Source organism: Lithobates pipiens, unplaced genomic scaffold (genome assembly GCF_037356315.1).
Source record: "Lithobates pipiens isolate NorthernLeopardFrog02 unplaced genomic scaffold, aLitPip1_a1.2 Scaffold_27, whole genome shotgun sequence".
Lineage (NCBI taxonomy): Eukaryota > Metazoa > Chordata > Amphibia > Anura > Ranidae > Lithobates > Lithobates pipiens.
The window spans coordinates 206,501,613-206,521,235 of NW_027507788.1; the positions used below are offsets into that span (position 1 = coordinate 206,501,613).

The 19,623-nt window shown below is 42.6% G+C and overlaps 2 protein-coding genes across 2 annotated transcripts in view; both read left to right on the top strand.

Annotated features, from left to right (window-relative positions):
• Positions 1-19,169, top strand: part of LOC143933012 (5-hydroxytryptamine receptor 3A-like) — a 55,815-nt gene extending 36,646 nt beyond the window's left edge. Inside the window, exons 5-8 of the mRNA XM_077455928.1 lie at positions 6,563-6,720; positions 12,578-12,782; positions 17,579-17,800; positions 18,907-19,169. Of these exons, the coding sequence (XP_077312054.1) occupies positions 6,563-6,720; positions 12,578-12,782; positions 17,579-17,800; positions 18,907-19,169 (848 nt within the window). The remainder of the gene's footprint in view (positions 1-6,562; positions 6,721-12,577; positions 12,783-17,578; positions 17,801-18,906) is intronic.
• LOC143933291 (E3 ubiquitin-protein ligase SIAH1-like) lies at positions 9,138-10,192 on the top strand. Its single transcript, XM_077456169.1, is given in 2 exon segments — positions 9,138-9,589; positions 9,591-10,192. Coding segments are annotated over 2 exon segments (846 nt in total). The 5' UTR covers positions 9,138-9,329; the 3' UTR covers positions 10,177-10,192.
• Positions 19,170-19,623: the final 454 nt, after the last annotated feature.

Consider the following 19,623-nt stretch of genomic DNA (forward strand, 5'->3'; position numbering starts at 1 on the left):
CAAAATTGTCACTTTTTTTGTTTATAGCGCAAAAAATAAAAACCACAGAGGTGATCAAATACCACCAAAAGAAAGATCTATTTGTGGGGAAAAAAGGACGTTAATTTTGTTTGGATACAATATCGCACGACAGCGCAATTGTCAGTTAAAACATTGCAGTGCCGAATCGCAAAAAGTGCTCTGGTTAGGAAGGGGGTAAAATCCTCCGGGCTAAAGTGGTTAAGAAACCTTATTGCTTGCTATTACACCTTATTGGATACAATTATTGAGCTATCATTATTGCTGCAAGGGTCCTTATACTATTGCCATTAAGTCTGACCTCTCATTAGAGTTAAAGGTTTATAGGCTGGCCAAGGTTTCCCCTTTAGAAATGTATCAGTATAACCATTTAACTTAGTTTATCCTGTCAGGTGCAAGCAGAACTCCACTATACATGTGTATATAATAGACTGTTTTACCTGCAAATATCTTGGCTTGTGTTATTCTGAGGAATTCATTTGCTGAATTGGCGCTGTTGCCCAAAACTCAGCAGATCTTTTACCTCCTCTTTGCGACAATATCTTATTTGAAATGTTTTAGTAAACATTATCAGAACATAAATGCACAGAGTTGTCTGATTTATTGCTTTAAGGTGGTGCAAAGATGTCTGAACCCAGAGCGTCAGGTGGGTTGGAATGTACATCAGGTCATGGCAGTGCAGATGAGCAGGTAAATCCAAGCAGCCCCTTAGGAGGCAGTGCTACATGTGGGGGCTCGTCTGGAATGCTATCTGCAGCTGGCCTTAGCCAACCTAGACAAGAGCCACAATAATGGCTGCAGTTGCTTGGGGCAGGAGTCGGGGAGCTCCAACAGAGAAGAGCACTATTCTGGAGATCTTGGGAAGTAAGCATACTGAGAGAAAGATCAGAAGGAGCTCTTGTCCCAGGACACCGGGCTTACATTGTGAAAACTGAAGCCAAATATGAGTTGGATCAAGTCAGGGTACTACTAGAATGACAGGAAGAGGTACCTAAGTGTTTTTTGGAGCAAGAAGTACATCTGGCTGAAGAGGTGATTGCTAAAGTGTTCCCAATAAAAGTGGGGGGAGAACAGACTGAGAGGTAGCTCTTGACCAGAACTCAGGAGAACGGTCCCATACCTTTGGGAGCTGACTCTCAAGGGGCCAGTGCTCCTCCTCTCTCTTTCTACATGGATATGAGCTGACTAGTTGATAGCTTAGTGAAGAATGGATCTGGAAATTCCAACCATTCCAAGACTTAGGTTCTTCTCAGGGCAATTTCCATCTCCTGTGGGGGAAGTTGAGTTTGAAATGTGAATGAGTTGGGTCCTGCAGGCCATGGAAGAGTGGAGTGTTCCAGAGGCTGTAAAACAACAATGGCTTAGTGAGAGCCTTCAAGGCCCAGCGGCTAATGTGAGCTGTAATCTGAGGATGGGCAAGAAAACTTTTGTCGCCATGGACTACATAGATGCTCTGTATGCTGTATTTGGGAGGGTTAAAACGACCGCAGACCTGATGTACAAATTCAACCATACTCATCAACAGAAGGGGAGTCTGACCGAATACCAGGAGTATTGACCCCAAAGATGTTGACCAGGCTTGGCTGGACCAGGTTCTGCAAGGGGCTTGGCCAAATCATCCTATTGTATTAAAGTTACTACCAAAGAGAATTCATGTTGTACCCACATATCCTGAACTGATAAGAGAAGAAAAAGATCGAGAGAATTGGGCTCTATTACAAAGAGAAAGTGGTGGCTCTAGCTGTTCATGCGGAAATGGATTTCTTGGATGAGGATAGTGGAACTAAGTCTGAACCGGTGGCATTGGCCCTTCCTGACATTAATAATCCTGACATTAATAAGCCTGTAGCAGAACTTGGGCCAACCAAATTGATGGCCCAGGTAGCTCAGGCCCAAACCCAAATGTATCCTGCTCTTATGCGACTGATGGAGACCCAAGCGAAGGTCAAGGAACAAGGGACTCGAAGGTCAAGGAACAAGGGACTAGATGTTATTGGTACAGAGAGGTTGGACACTTCCGAGCCAAGTCTGGCATCAGCCCTCAATTACTCACAGAAGTTCTGAGAGCATTACAAAATTACTTTTCCCAAAGCAGGCAGGAAACTTCAGGGGACCTCAGTGAAGGAGCTAGTTGAGATTTCCGAGGGGAAACTGCACTCCAAAGCCAAGAAAACAGATAAGAAAAAGAGGGGACACAAGTCATCTGTTACCTCTACCCCTTACCTCTAGCGAAAGAAACAAAATCCTCAGAGTGGGTAAGGCAGGAAATCAATGCACACCTTACTGAATGAGTAGTTAGACCAACCCCCCCACCTCCTAGGAGGTTGATTAGGGCACAAACTATAGGGTCACCTGTGAGAGACCTACCAAAGAGCTTAGTGGGGCCCTCCCCCATAGTCTCGATACATGTAGAAGGCATCTATACACAAGCCCTACTGGATACTGGAGCTCAGGTGATGTTACTGTATCAAGACTTTTACCACAAGTACTTGATGTATATCCCTTTGTGCAAGCTCGAGGAGTTAGGGATTTGGGGTATAGGGACCCAGAAGTGCCCATACAATGGATACATACCCATCAAGATTACCTTCGATCCTACCATGGCACAAAAACCAGAGGCTTTCAATATGCTGGCTGTCATCTGTCCCTGACCTCCATGGGCAGGTCGAAATTCCTTATTGATAGGCACCAACACCAACCTTGTAAGGAGACTACTCACTCCCCTGGCTTTGGAGGGCGCTTGAGTAGGGAAGATTCATCCTCAGCTGAGGCAGGCGTTTCAGCGAGTGTTATAAGAGAAGAAGGCACCTGCTGAAGCAGTGGAAAGATTGTGGCAATTAAATACCCATGAGAAGGTGTTGCAGCCTGGGGAGAGGGCCTGTCTGAAAGCCACGGTCAAGCTATCATGGGACCAGCCGGGGGCCTTACGTGATGGTGCTGGAAGCTGATTCAGCAGAGGAGGAGGTTGGAATAGAACTGGTCCAGGAGATCGTACCCACTCGGGCCTTACTAAAAAATGGAGGGTGAATTCCTGTCAGCGTGAGGAACATCACTAGTCACCCAATCAGCTTAAAGCCCCACATGGTGATTGGAAAAGTGAATGCTGCCACCCCAGTGGCAGGAGATGAGGTAGTTCAGAAGGGAGATGGAAGAAGAACAACTATCCACTTCCCAAATCTATCCTTTGCATGGGATTAGAGGATCAAAGCTCAGATAGCTCGATGGGAGAAAATGTTCTCCAAGAATTACTTTGATGTGGGCTGTGCCAGGAGTGCTCAACATCAAATTCAACTGACCAAAGATAAACCTTTTCAGGTGACCCCTTTTGTTATCTGGAGGATCTTCGAGAGCAGCTGGCTGAATTGAAGAGATCAGGGATCATCAAGGAGTCCAGGAGCCCTTATGCCTCCCCTATCATGGTAGTGAGGAAGAAGAATGGGTCCCTTAGGATATGCATTGACTACCAAACCAAAGAATTATCCCAGACAAGTACACAACCCCTTGCATAAGAGAAGCGCTACAATGCTTATCAGGGGCCAAATGGTTCAGTGTACTGGATTTAGAGAGTGGATATTTCCAGATTCCCCATGCATCCAGATGACAAGAAAAGATGGCCTTCCTCAGCCCTCTAGGGTTTTTCGAGTTTGGTCAACTGCCACAGGGATTAACAGGGGCCCCTGCTACTTTCCAGAGACTGATGGAGAACACTGTGGGTGATATGAACTTGGTAGAAGTGCTAGTTTATCTCAATGATAGCATTGTGTTTGGCAGAACGTTGGAGGAGCAGGAAGCTCGGTTGGAGAAATTTTCCCAGTGACTACACACTGAGGGGTGGAAGCTGTCTTTATAGAAGTGCCAGTTCTACCAGACCTCAGTCATGTACCTAGGGCATGTGGTGTCAGCCGAAGGAATAGCAACTGACCCTCAAAAGTTGGAGGCTGTCACTTCCTGGCCTCGTCCAAATACCGCCACCAAGTTGAGGTCATTCTTGGGTTTCTGCTCTTACTACAGAAGATTTGTGAAGAAATTCTCACAGATTGCATGGCCATTGAACAAGCTGTTACAGAAGCAAACAGAGAGGAACCAGCAGAAAATCCAGAGGGGAGGCCCCAGGAAGCCTTCTGAGTCTATCTAGGAACAATTGACAGCGAAGTGTGAAAGGTCTTTTGTACAACTGAAGGAGAGCCTGGTTGAAGCACTGGTGTTGGCCTACGCTGATCCATCTAAACCATATGAATTATATGTGAATGCCAGCAGAGATGGCCATGGAGGATGTTGTACCAAGAGTCGGAGGGAAAACTCCGCCCAGTGGCCTGTGTGAGTCGCAGCCTCACCCCCCTGTGCATAATTTGGAGTTTCTGGCCCTCAAGTGGGCTGTGGTAGATAGGCTACACAACTATCTCTACGGGGCTACCTTTGTGATGAAGACTGACAACAACCCTTTGACTTACCTACTGTCCACTGCAAAGTTAGATGTCACTGGGAATCGGTGGATGGCAGTTTTGCCCAAATTTCATCTCAGCTTGAAATACTGACCGGGTGTGGAAAACAGAGACACTGACACTCTTTCCCGAAGGCCTTACTCTATCAAGGCTGGCCCAAAGAGTTGGGTCCATTTACCTTTCGAAGGAGTACAGGCCATGTGTCAAGGAGTAGAGTATAAACACAGAGGAACCATAGGGGCCGAAGCTGTGGGAGTCACACCCGCGGGAGTACCGCTAATATTACTGTGATTTGACCCAAGCACGCAGCCAAGAATTGCCTCAGCTGACAAAAAAGGATATAAGACAGCATCAATGGGAAGATCCATTGGGGAGTCTGGGTCCATTTACCTTTTGAAGGAATACAGGCCATGTGTCAAGGAGTAGAGTATAAACACAGAGGAACCATAGGGGCTGAAGCTGTGGGAGTCACACCCGCGGGAGTACCGCTAATATTACTGTGATTTGACCCAAGCACGCAGCCAAGAATTGCCTCAGCTGAAAAAAAAGGATATAAGACAGCATCAATGGGAAGATCCATTGGGGAGTCTGATAAGGAAATCGTTATCTACCCAAGACCCCCCAGATACTGGGGAATAGCCCCATCGAGGAGGCCAAAGTAATCAATAGAGTGTGGGAGCGAATGAAGTTGGAAGATGAGGTCATATATTGAAGAGGTCTGTCTGAGGAACCAGGAGGTGTGAGTCAACTGTTCCTCCCTGAGAAACATTGTCTAACTGTGTTGACCACTCTTCATGATGATCATGGTCACTTAGGCCCAGATAGAACTTTCAAGCTGGTCAGGGATCGATTCTACTGGCCTTCCATGAGTATGGAAGTGGAAAGCTACTGTCACTCATGGACGAAGTAATGTCCTGGTTGTGACAGATCATTTCACCCGATATGCTCAAGCTTTTTCCACTAGGGATCAACAAGCTAGTACTGTGGCAAACACTCTAGTGGAGAAGATCTCTTTTCATTTTTCAGCGCCTGCATTCGGATCGAGGGTGGGATTTTGAGAGCAAACTGATCAGAAGATTATGTGTACTCTTAAGCATAAAGAAATCCTGGACTACTCCTTATCATCCTCAAGGGGATCCACAACCTGAGCGTATCAACCCTGTGGAACATGTTGGGATCCCTCCCATTAGAGAAGAAACAGCATTGGGGGGATCATATCGCTGCAGTAGTTCATGCTTATAATAGCACCTCAAATGATTCTACTGGATACTGTTCAGGAGAGAAGCTCGTCATCAGGTCATGGCAGTGCAGATGAGCAGGTAAATCCAAGCAGTCCTTTAGGGGACCGTGTTACACACTGTTGCATACTGGTACTGACTAGTATTCATATGTTTCTTGTCATTGAACTTGTCTCTCAATTTCTTTCCATCAGTCAGCTAATGTTACTACAATGCTGAGGGAGAGGGGCAGAGGAGGGTCAAACAAGGATGCTGTGGAGGCAACAGGCATTCTTCTTATCAACTGATGGCATCATTGATTGTTAGGATGATCAGTCATAATGGTGCATAATGAAACCACATGGCTTTGTGTAACTAAAAGGCAGGCTTCATCCACCTGTTGGCGTGTATAAAAAATTTTATACATTTTTAGGCATTTTTCCAAGCTACCCTTGAAGAAACCTCAAGGCACCCCAGGGTGCCCGGGCACCCCGGTTGAAGAAGGATGCTGTAGTTAATTTTTTAATATGAGAACCACTTTTCCTCCCTAACTCCATTGGTAAAAATAAAAATAGCCTCTAAACATTTTTTTAATAGAAATAGCTGAGCTCAATTTATTGAAGATATGTGGGCGTAAACCATCTAGTCCAGGTGCTTTATTTCCTTTATTTTGTCTAACTGTTTTTGAATCACATCTGTTTGAGCCATTATGATGCATTTGAAGTTGTCTTCATACCACCCCTATTTTGTCTATCTGCTCCATTGTGTTAATTGGAAGATGTTTAACAATGTTATTCTTTGTCTCCATCGATCAACATCAAGTTATTTAACTCTTTCCCATTATACAGTCGGAAATAGTATTAGTAATGTAAAATTATCTTCCAGCTCAGGATATAAACATATCTTTTGCAAGAATGCCACATGAGTCTCATAACATTATAAACACACATGTAACTGAAGGAGAGTGGGACCTTCTTGAGGTGGTGCGGAACTACAAAGAATCCACTGAGACAGATGAGATATTTGGAGAGATAACATATAATGTAAGTTTATTGTATTTTTTTCAACAATATAAAAGCAGCTTTATCAGTAACGTCATTGCAAGTATTGTGTCTATTCATGAAGTACAGCTAAAGTTATTCTATTGGATATTTTTCTTTACAGGGTAACTCCACATTCGTGGGGAAAAAAATAGCAAAAAAACATCTTTTTATAGCATATAAAATTGCTACACAAGCCATATTGTAATTGAATGCTATTAAAAATGACATTTCCTATTCCATCTGTAGTGCAGTAATTTTCTGTAAAACTCAATGCAATATGGCAACATGGAGGCGTTCCATACGCCATTGCGTGTCTGCTTCCCCCACGCTACTATTGGCTAACTCTATAAAATCCAATTATACATGTAAAAAGGATGTGGCTTGCTTCTATACACAAAAAAGTGTTCCCACATTTGACAAATTGTGAATAGTAAGAATAAGTGTAGTGCTAGCCCTCTGTCATAGTGATATAAGTTGTGTAATAGTGTTATAATTGCAAAAAATGGATAATGGTATTAATTTTCAAAAAAGGAACAAATACAACAGTGATGGGAATCCCCCAATTACCAAAACTGCATAACTCAAAGCCAAGTAAAAATAACTATAATGGTAGCATAAACACATACAAGCTGTGACAATTATAATAGATACAAAAAAGGGATGGTGACACCTCCTGGCAATAAAACTGGGTGTATAAAGTACCATTATATTAAAACATTACAAGTGAACAGTGTCCTTGTAATTAAATGCTCTCCTGTGGATACTCATTCTTAGTAGACAAACACCTTGTGTCCCTCCATCAGCCAATATACGGGCTCACCTCACATTCAGATCTGTTAAAGGTCTAAAAAAAGCCTTCCCCTTAGGGATATTTATCCAGTGGCAAGCAGCTTCTAGGGGATCTCAACTCTATTCCTGCCCAAGGGAGGCTTGCTTCTGATTGTGCAGTAATCTTCATGCAGGTAATGCTCAAAGGATTAAAAAAGCCAACATAGTGCTGAACTGCATAAAATCAATGTTTTATTTAAAAAACAATCAACTAGCAGTCAGATTTAATAGTGCACTTGGGTAGAACAGTTGCCACTTTATTGGATGGATGGCTCCCTTAAAACTGATCTAGATATTTGCAGTGGCTAGGCTCAGGGAGATCAGGATAAACTTCCTGCTTCGGTATGATGATGTCACAAAACTCCACCAGACGCGTTTCATCACTAGTCACATGACCTTCTCAAGGAGAAGACAGTGTTTTTCATTACACAAAGTATATAACTATCTCAGAGGGCTAGTGCTACACTTATTGTTACTATTCACACTGTGTTCCGTACACCATTGGTATATGGAACACCCCCAAAAATGTAATTTCCTGCTAGTGCGATTGGCTCTCTGGTTTTTCCAGAAGTCTGCACAGATACAAGTCAGATTTTGGGCATCCACGACAATAACGATTGTATTTTTGGTGAGATCCTCCCAAAGGATTAATCACTTATAAAGGTATGCAGACCCTGCAGACCACTGCAAGTGCATCAGATGAATAATAATGAAAAAAATCACTCCCATTTAAAGGGTTAAGAGAGTGATAGAGATGACCAACCAGCTAAAAGTTAAAATATGTATAGGACAGTGCAAAAGTTTAAGGCAGGTGTGAAGAAATGCTGTATAGAAAGAATGCATTCATATATAGACTTTAATTCTTTATTTTATTAATTAAAAAAAATGCAAAGTGAGAGAACAGAAGAAAAATCTAAATCAAATCAATATTTGATGTGATTGCCTCTTGGCTTCCAACCAGCATCAATTCTTACACTTGCACATATTGTACACTTTCACAAAGTCATACATTTTAAATACCGTATTTATCGGCGTATAACACGACTTTTTTCCCCTTAAAAGCAGGGGAAAATCGTGGGTGCGTGTTATACGCCGATCCCCCGAAATTCTGAGCCTCTGGGCGGCTTTCAGCCGCCTTCGGCTCTTCAAGGTGACTTTCGGCTGCCTTCGGCCATTATCGGCATCTTTCGGCTGTTCTCGGCAGCTTTCGGCCGCCTTCGGCTCTTCTCGGCAGCTTTCGGCCGCCTTCGGCTGTTCTCGGCATCTTTCGGCCACCTTCGGCTCTTCTCGGCAAACAGCGGTCACACCAATTGTTGATTTGATTTGGATCTCTCTTTTTTTCATTTAGTTTCCATTTTGTTAATTAATAAAGATAAACTATTAACACTTCTATTTCTGACAGCATTCTATATTTACAGCATTTTTTCCACATCTGCCAGAAACTTTTGCACAGCAGTGTATAAGTTACATGTTTTAACGTTTGGAATTAGAAAATCAGTTCAAGGCGCCTTTGACTGACAGGCTTGGCGACGCAAAGGGCCGCCCCGTGCACGCGCCCGCAAGCCCTTCCGCAGTGTCTCCTTCTGTGAGGGGGGGAACCATCCGTGCGCGCTCTGGGAGCCCCGGTAACGGCTGAGAAGACGGAGGAGGACGATAGGGGAGCCGGGCTTTTACCTGACAGGACAGGACGGGGCGGCCGAGCAGAGATGAGCCAACATTCAGAAGTTCTTAACTGAGAGTGACGTTTCTATCAAGGGTCTGAAGTGAAGTGGGTACTAGACATGAGCCGTCAGACTGCTGCAGCCATCCCAACTGGTACCTCCAAGTGTCCACCTTCTCAGCGGGTGCCAGCTTTGACAGGAACAACGGCTTCCAACAATGATTTGGCGAGCCTCTTCGAATGCCCCATGTGCTTTGACTATGTCTTGCCGCCGATCCTCCAGTGTCAAAGCGGACACCTCGTGTGCAGCAACTGCCGCCCGAAGCTCACATGTTGCCCGACCTGCCGGGGCCCTTTGGGATCCATTCGCAACTTGGCGATGGAAAGTCTCAAACTCTGTCCTCTTCCCCTGCAAATACGCTTCTTCGGGTTGCGAGGTGACGCTGCCGCACACGGAGAAGGCGGACCACGAAGAGTTGTGCGAATTCCGACCGTACTCGTGCCCCTGCCCGGGGGCTTCTTGTAAATGGCAGGGTTCCCTGGACGCAGTGATGCCCCACCTCATGCACCAGCATAAATCCATCACGACGTTACAAGGGGAGGATATAGTGTTTCTCGCCACAGACATTAACCTTCCGGGTGCTGTTGACTGGGTCATGATGCAGTCCTGCTTCGGCTTTCATTTCATGTTGGTTTTGGAGAAACAAGAAAAGTACGACGGCCACCAACAATTCTTCGCCATCGTGCAGCTAATAGGAACGCGCAAGCAAGCGGAGAACTTTGCTTACAGGCTAGAGCTGAACGGTCACCGCCGGCGGCTAACGTGGGAAGCCACGCCCCGCTCTATTCATGAGGGCATTGCGACCGCCATCATGAACAGCGACTGCCTAGTGTTTGACACGAGCATTGCACAACTTTTTGCAGAAAACGTCAATTTAGGAATAAATGTGACGATCTCCATGTGTTAATAAAACAGCGTATTGCAAAACTCTGCAGGGCCTCCCTTTTTCTTTTTTTTTTTCCCACGGCTTTATATTTCACATACTGCATTTAAAGTTGACTTTTTATTGGCCGCCACGGACAGTGAATTTGGAGGCAGAGCCAATGAACAGTAATTACACATACAGGAAGCAAATGCATGTAAAAAAAAAAACAACAAAAAAACAACAAAAAAAAACAAAAAAAAACGCTAATATTTAAACATCAACCACTGAAAAAAAAAATATAGACCCCTTACCCAGGGCATCTTTTTGTATTTAAAACTAAAGTAAAGAAAAAAAATTGGAAAAAAAAATGTAAAGTACCCATTAATTTTTGTGTTTGTAGATTGTACAGTGAAATACTGCATGTTTCTCTCCTCCCCCCCCCCCCCCTCTAACGGAGAAGCCATTATGCGCGGTATTCTGCGTTCCTCATTTGTACGCCACCTATATATATATAGAATTGCTGCTGATTGTGTACATTTTTCTGTGTATTGCTAATTTTTATTAACTTCTAGTTTTCCATTCAATAAATTTGACTTCCTTTTTCTGTAAAAAAAAAAAAAAAGAAAAAAGAAAATCAGTTCAATAATTGTTATCTAAATCACTGGCTAAATCTTGCGCCTTAAACTCAGTAACATCTCCAGAATTCATAAATCCTAACAACACAAAACAACTTATTCACTCCTTTACACATGCTATCCCCCTTCAGTCTATCATGAATGCTACTGCCAGACTAAAACACCTTACTAACCGATCGATGACTTCTGCCCCTCTCTGCCAATCTCTCCACTGGCTTCCCCTACCCCAAATTCAAAATACTAACCACAACATACAAGGCCATCCACAACATCACCCCCTGCTACGTCACCAATCGCTTCTGCAGATATTACCCAAATCATCCTCTCTGCTCCTCCCAGGACCTCCTGCTCTCAAGCTCCCTTGTTACCTCCTCCCATGCTTGCCTACAGGATTTCCCCAGAGCCTCTCCCATCCTCTGGAACTCCCTGTCCCAGTATGTCCGGTCAGCTCCTGCCCTGTCCGCCTTTAGGCAATCCTTGAAAACTCACTTGTTCAAGGAAACCTACCTCATCTCCACCTAAGAACTGTACTTGAGTTCCCTCCATCAGATAATCCCCTGCACTCATTACCTTTTGTACCTCCTCCCCCTCCCTTTAGATTGTTAGCTCCATGAGCAGGGCCCTCCTATTCCTTCTGTATTGAACTGTACTGAAATAGTACTGTCCCCCTTTTTATTGTAAAGCGCTGTGTAAACCGTTGGTACTATAGAAATCCTGTGTATTAATAATAATAATGTGCAAGGTCCTAGTACAACACAATCCAGTGTGTTGCAACTGGAGGTTCACTGCGGCGCACTGCATTACACAACCAATTCAAAATGAATGGTCTGTAATTCAGCTTAATGCACAATACAATATAGGTCATGCTGTTTGTTTTTTACATCACAGTGCACCATACATGTCATTGTTGTGGGGTGTTTCAGTGTGCAGTAACAAATCTACATTCTGGATGAGTTTAAAGTGCCATTCAAAAATAAAATCAGATTAAATGGAACCTTAATGCACTAACATGTGCATGGTGCGCTATCGCACATTGCAATAACACATGAGTAACACAATGTGGTAATGAGTCCTAATTTACACAACACAATATAGCCAGGGACATCTTTCTACTACAATTTTACTTCTAGTTCAGCTTTATAGCTTCATTGATCACTCACCTTCTCATTGGACAGAGGTGATGGTAATGTTGATTCGTTGTTCAATGCCCAGGCTGGAAAGGAAGACATGACATTGTAAGAGGTAAGACTGGAGCAAGAAATAGAGGTAACATCTGCCTGGCAATGCAATGTGACAAGGTTGTGCCAATCACAGGCCTCATTGCACAGAGTAACAAACTCATTGGCAGCTAAAACAGTTGTTTATTTGCTATTAGCTAATGGGAGTGCTGAGCTATCACTTTAAACAGGCTGTTAGTAGGCTTCAGTGACTGAAAATTCCATGAAATCTGTTAGTAGCTTGCTTACTGCAAGTGACAGTCAGCAGTACAATTAGGATCTGCAATTAACATTCCAAACTGGAACAAAAAGGTGCTTTAAAGGAATCCAAGAAATCTACTGGAAGTATGTTGAAAGCTTTGGAAATGCCCCGTCAAAGCTTACTATTCCAATACAAGCTGCTACCCAAGTGTATAAGGCTTTAATCTTGCAAAATTCAATACATAAACCCACCCAGCCTGCTTTATCCAATGGTGCATTTATGAGCTTTAGAATAAGCTACAATATATGAAATTAGCTATATAATATAGTTATATGAATAAGTTATATGAAATTACCAAAACTCAAATATGCGCAACTTTCTTTCAACAGATTATCCTCAAAAGAAAACCTCTGTTCTATGTTGTGAATGTTATTTTTCCCAGTGCCATTCTTATGATCATGGACACAATTGGTTTCTTCATACCGCCTGAGAGTGGTGAGAGAATATCTTTCAAAATCACACTGCTTCTGGGTTACTCGGTCTTCCTTGTAATTGCTTCAGAGACATTACCGGCAGTTGGGGCACCATTAATAGGTAAGGTCAGATATTTAGGATATTACACTGTATATAAAAAAAAACTGGAATAACATTATTAAGGCATCATTGTTACTCAAATCTGGGCCAAACATCAATGTGATGCTCCTTCTGTCTGCCAGGAATCTTTGTGGGTCATTCTGGGTCATAGGGCATGTTTTCTTAGCCATCCCAATCTGCAGTCTCTGGCTCAAGTCACCATTTTCTCCACAATTGCTGCTTGAAAACAAAAAAAATAATTAATTAATAAAACTATTAGCACAATATAAATCACCACAGAATAATGCATAAAGAATAAGCTGAATGATATAGAGAATCCGGCAATATTCTCAGCAAGATCATGTGGCTGTGTTTAATATCCTCACATTCACCTTCCTGTGCCACTTACAACTGTTAGCCCTTGTACACATGGTCGGAGATTCCGACAACCAAATCCGTCGGATTCTGTCCGTCGGATTTTGTCAGACGGATTTTGTCCAAAACTGTTGCATACACACGGACGGACAAAGTTGTCAGAAAATCCGACGTGATGACGTTATTTCATTACGATGGGACTACGTTCAGGCTGGTAGCCAATAGCTTTGGTGTAGGAATTTGATCTGAGCATGCATGGCACTTTGTCCGATCGGAATTCTCTACACATGATCGGAGTATGTCCGATCGGAGCATTTTGTTGGAAAATTTTACCAACAAGTTGGAAAACAGTCTGATGTAGACCACACACAGTCGGAATATCCGACAAAACGGTCCGATCGGACACATTCCGTCGGAATCTCCGACCGCGTGTACAAGGGCTTATTGGCCTTATTGGTGTTTTCTCCTGACACTGCAAATCCTGACACTGAACACACTTTATATGTTTCCAGTATGTCCCTTTTAGCTGGCAAGAGGACATCCTAGCTTTATTGGCTTATTTCTGACATGCTACATCCTTTAGCCCCTGTACACACGGTCGGAGATTTCGACAACCAAATCCGTTGGATTTTGTCTGTCGGATTTTGTCCGTCGGATTTTGTCCGAAACTGTTGCATACACACGGTCGGACTAAGTTGTCGAAAAATCCGATCATTCAAAATGTGATGACGTAATTTCGTTACGATGGGACTACGTTCAGGCTAGTAGCCAATAGCTTTGATGTAGGAATTTTATCTGAGCATGCGTGGCACTTGATCCGATCAAAATTCTCTACACATGATCGGAGTATGTCCGATCGAACCAGTTGGTCGGGAAATATTTCCAACATGTTCGAAAATTGAGTCCGACAGATATTCCGACGGAATCAGTCCGATGCATACCACACACAGTCAGATTACACACGGTCCGATAGGACACATTCTGACGGATTCTCCGACCGTGTGTGCAAGGGCTTAGAGGTTTTTTTTTTTGTTCGCTATTTACACCAAAGAGGGGAATTTATCAAGGCTGGAGCAGCCAGAAACTTGAGCAACTGTGCATGGCAACCAAACAACTCCTATCTTTCATTTTGAAATCTCTAATACTGAACAAGTTGAAATTAGAAGTTAATTTGTTAGCATGCACAGTTTCTCTAGATTCTGTCTGCTCCAGTTTTGATAAATGTCCACCAAAGTGTGTAGAGGTCGAGCCATTTTTGTCCTTATGTCCCCATAGTATCTATAGTTTTGTTCTGATAATCATATGCTGTCTACCAATAGTACCCACATTCCCATAGATTCCGGGAATGATGTTGTTCCATTTTCTCTATTCCCGTAGTGTCTATATTAGCCCTTACCAGCTGCCAAACTCTTCATCTTTTATAGGTAGTCTAGTTTTTTGCCTAGTGTCTAACATTAAAGACCTAGTTCGCTGCAGGGGCCATTGGTTCCTTCTTTTTAGAAGGGTTAATGTCTTTTTTTAGTTGAATGATCTTCATTCAACAGCCAAGTTGGGTGACAGGCTGGATAATATACAGTAGATCGAAGTAGTCATCCCAGCTGAGCGCATGCAGACCCCTAGCTATGTTTGGGGTCAGCTGCAACAGTCTCGTCCAGCAGTGGGGATGCCAGTGAGAACTCTTATATAGGACACATATGACCAGACCTTTTTTTTGGTGGCTCCTGTCCCCCTCTGCTGACAGCTCCCCACCTCAGTGGAAGGAAGACTGTCCAGGGAGAGGTACCCATTCTCTTTGGTGGTGTGGTAAGTATTAACCCCTCCAACTCCCCCTAGAGGTGGGTAGTGGGCCTCAGAAATGCCTTTTTAGGTCTCCTTGTTCTGTGTCCCTTGTGTGGGCCTTAGGGCTGGTTGGCCCTACCTGGGACCCCTGGGGCTCTTTGGTGTCACTCTAAGTTAAGATTAAGAATCACAGGTTGTAAGAGCAGCTTCCCTCCGCACATCTCAGAAGGACAAGGAAGTATTGTGCAAGCAAGGACCAACTTTTTCCATGTGCTGGCACCTCAGACATGGGATTCATTCTTCTTAGGCCCCCACTGGTCCACTGGTGGTCCAAAATGCTTCTGGCAGGACAAGTCCTCTAAACCTGCAGAAAAGCCCTCCAAGGCATGGAGGTTTGCCCCCACCTGTTAACACCAAGGTGGGGGGGTCATCTTCAGTGATTCACAGATCTTTGAGAATCTCACCTCTCCAACAAATGAATCACAAACTGATTATGTTGGGCTACAAGATTCTTTCTTATCCACCAAATTAATTTCCTCCAATCTCAGCCTTTTTCAGTCTAGTTGAGGGCTTATTTCATTAGGGCACGGTAGTTCTGGTCCCATGCCCTAAGGCCCCGTTCACATATTACTTAGTGGAATTGCTGGTTCCCGCTAGCGATTTGATTCACTTTAATGGGATTCCCTATGTTTGTCACACCAAAGAAGCTCAGGGACCAAATGTTGTCCCTCGGCTACGCATGATTTTGCATGTGTGTTTTGTCATGCAACAATCACTGCAAAATTGAACCGTGTTTGGAGTGCCATTCAAAATAAATGGCACCCAAATGTACAATTGCTGTGATTTGATATTGCGGGCAATTCTGCACGCAATTCCTTATCACTAAGTATAAACGGGGCCTCTGGGTTTTATACTTCAATCCGTTTAAAGTGTTGTGTATCTATCTGTTACAGCCCCTTTAAGCAAAATAGACTCCTATTTTGTGATTACGGATGGTCTGCGTAAAGGTTTGGCGGCCTCTTCTGCTACTATTTCCTGTTGAATTAGACAGACTATTGTTCAGGCCTATACCATCTGGGGTCAGACTCCCATTCCCATCACAGCACACTCCACTAAGGCTTTTGGTGCATTTTTGGGGTTTAAGACATCAGACATGAGTGTCTCCGTTGTGCAAAGCTACCTGATCATCTGTCCATACCTTTACCAAGTTTTACAAGATTGACAGTTTGGCTTCTTAGGTAAAACCCTGTTCATTTAATGACACAGCTCCCACTCCTCTGTTATTTTTTTCTGTACTGCTTTGTAATTAACTGAGCTGACTTTTGCAGATTGGAGGTTTGGCCACTGGTAAGAGTTGCCCATAGGTGGTGCTTTGCTATTTTTTCTGCTAAGTGTCCTACTCCTGGATGTGGTGCTATAGCTCTATGGTCACGATTCTTGCTGGGCTGTGTCCTGCATTGAACTCAAAGAAAGGCGTTTTACAATGAGTAGAAAAAAATCCAGTTGTTTTCCTAAAATGCTCATTTTACCATTCTCATTATTTGTAAGCCATTCCAATCCATCTATACTTAATTAACCCAGACCATTTCTGGTAAGCTAAACCCATTCATTTCCATGAACAAAATCATCCTGCCAAGTGAGGGTAGGTGGTGGTTCAGAATGCTTTTAGTTCAATACAGATACAATTTAGGTACTATGATTATTAGACATGTGCACACTGAAATATTTTGTTTTGGAATTTAATTTTCGTCCGAAAAATACATTTATTTAGTTACTCCAGAAATTTGGTTTTATTTATTTTGTTTCGTTAAAAAAAATGCATTCGTCCGAAAATCTGAAATGATTAAGGTTGAATCTGTCATTGAAGGCTTATGGTGTCTATCGAATGTTCTAAGAAGATTTGAATGAAACTCTACGACGCCGCAATTGTACATTTCCGGTCAAATGTTCCGCCTACAAGCTATAGTAGAATTCTAATGTTGTATGACATTAGTAATAATTATATTTATTAATTATTATTACTAGTCAACCAACATTAGAATTCTTCTATAGCCTATGGGCAGAGCATTTGACCTTGAATGTTCACTCGTGGTGACTGCTTCGTCGAATCTTCATGTCAAATTTTTTCTCTCTATGTCGAATAATCTTGGACTAATAGAATTAAGTTAGGCACATTCGACCTTTTTTGCTATTGTCTCTATAATGTTGAATCTTTTCTCTCTATGTTGAATCTTTTCTCTCTATGTTGAATCTTTTTTCTCTATGTCGAATCTTTTCTCTCTATGTAGAATAATCTTGAACTAATAGAGCTAAGGTTAGGCACATTCGACCACAGGTTCAATGAACACAGATCGTAATTGTCAGCATCATGACGAACCTCCTATCTATATCGAACTGTTGTTGCAACGAAAACAAAAATAAAGCTTTTGTTTATGTCAGATCTTTCGGTTTTTGTAATTCTGCGCGTTCGTTATCGTTTGTTAAAACGATAACGAAAATACCCGAAATTTGGATGAAAATGCATTCGGACAAAAACAAATGCACATGTCTAATGATTATTATTAATGGTTATAATGCTAAATACAGGATGAGTATTAGATATGTTGATGAGTTTTTTTTTTCTTAAGTAAATTAAGCCTAAACAGTTTGTCCTGTTCTTGTAGGCATCTACTTTTTTTTGTGCATGCTGCTGCTGATGTTAAGTCTGGCAGAAAGTATCTTCATAGTCAGAATTTGTCATAAGAAGAGTCTCTTCCCGCAAGTTCCAGGGTGGTTAAAAAAAATGGTACTAGAGAAGATGGCTCAAGCGCTCTTCATAAAAGACAAGATTTCCGCATCGTGCAGCATTAAAAGAACATCTGGCAAGACAGAGGAAATAAATGTTGGTAAGAAATAGTGAGATTATATCAGCAAGGCCAAAACAGTAATGGTAAGGGTAATTATAGATGACTGGATCAGCTAGCTCAACGTATCTTACTCAAGGTGGATATTCCCAAATGTCTGACAATTATCACATTATTTCTTGCCAAAGGTTTTGTTAATGTTGGGGATGACATGTGGCAAGCTCCTTTATCCTGCTATGCAGTCATCCTTCTTTTCCCCCCTTCCTCTCCACCCTAACCACAAGCCAATCAGGAGAATTTGTGTCATTAGCATTTCAGTGTTGACAACCTACCAGATTGAAATTTACTGACATGATACCCAGAACTTACAGGGACAGCCACGTTTTTACTGGCATTTCCAAAAGTTACAAAATATAGTTTTAAGTACAAATTTCAGTATTTAGGCAACAAACAAGTACAATCTGCAATTTACAATGTGATTTAAGATCGATATTAGGGCAAAATTCATTTAATTTTAGATAAAATAGGTAAGTAGCTCAGGGAGTCTATGCCTCTTCCTGTCCCAGCCCGCTGTCTGCTGGGACACACACGGGTCCTACAATGAGCACATCAGCAGGTGGAGAGCGTCAATGAATGCCTGATGAAAGAGCACGCATGCTCGGAACGTGAGCACTGTAGCCACACCCCTCGATCTCAAGCGGCTGACGTTCTCCACCTGATGACGTGCTCATTGTAGGACACAAATGCCCCGGAGCGACGAACACCACCGGAAGCGACCGGGATCTGATCGCCTGAGCCCAGCAAGACACACCGGATGATAGCTGAGGACGGCCACAGAGAACTATTATGCCTGTTTTTATCTACTCAAATGTGAGTGCACATCTTTTAAATTATAAATAAAGCCATTTTAATAGACATGCTACTCTCAGAGCTGTGCTGCTCTGCTTCTCTTTTCTCCTAATTTTCCAGATTGCTATCCAAGCCCTGAACTTACAGTGAGAACCTCATCCACCAGTTTTCCATCACTTAGAAAAAACATTACATCAGTTCATATGTAAAAGTGTGCATTCATCACCAAGCATGGCTACATAATTTCAGGTAGAACTATTTTATCATTCTGGGCTCTCACTTTGTTCCTCTGTACACAGACAACCTGTCTACCTACTGCAACAAAAGAACATATGACTGCAATGTGCTGGAACAAGAGACAAGGAGATATACTGACCCCATAGAAGCAATGAACAGTATTGTGAAGGAGATTGAGACAAGGTTGAAACATCTGAATAAGCCAGTAGAAGAAAACAACGAGTGGCTCTGTGTTTCATATGTTTTAGATACATTATTCTTCCGGCTGTATCTTACCTTGCTGATTGCCTACGCTTTGATTATGTTAACTCTTTGGTCTATATAGTCCACCGCTTGAAATGGCCCACTGTAAGTCAGTTCATAAGAGCATACATAACTGCAAAGTTCAGCAAAAGACAAATGGTCATAGAGAAACAAAAAAGCAGAATATTAATATAACTTTAAACTGGTATTTTGTGAAATGTAGACACATAAAAGTTTATAGAGGTGTGTTTGTGCTACCTACCTGTTCAAAACATACTATCACTTTGTTATTTTAAAGCAAATAAGTACATTCTTTATCATTCCAATGCATGAAGAACATTGAATTTATAGTTTGAAATTAGGTACTGTGGGCAAATTGGATGCATCCGTTTTTGCTATCAATGTATACATGCTGTGCTATCTGTGCAGAACAGTTTCTCCTATCTACTGTAAATGCAAGCCAATGCCTCAGTTTGCATTTTATAAATATCACTGAATCTCTAGGTGGCTTAACCCTTAGATCAGTGATCATCAAC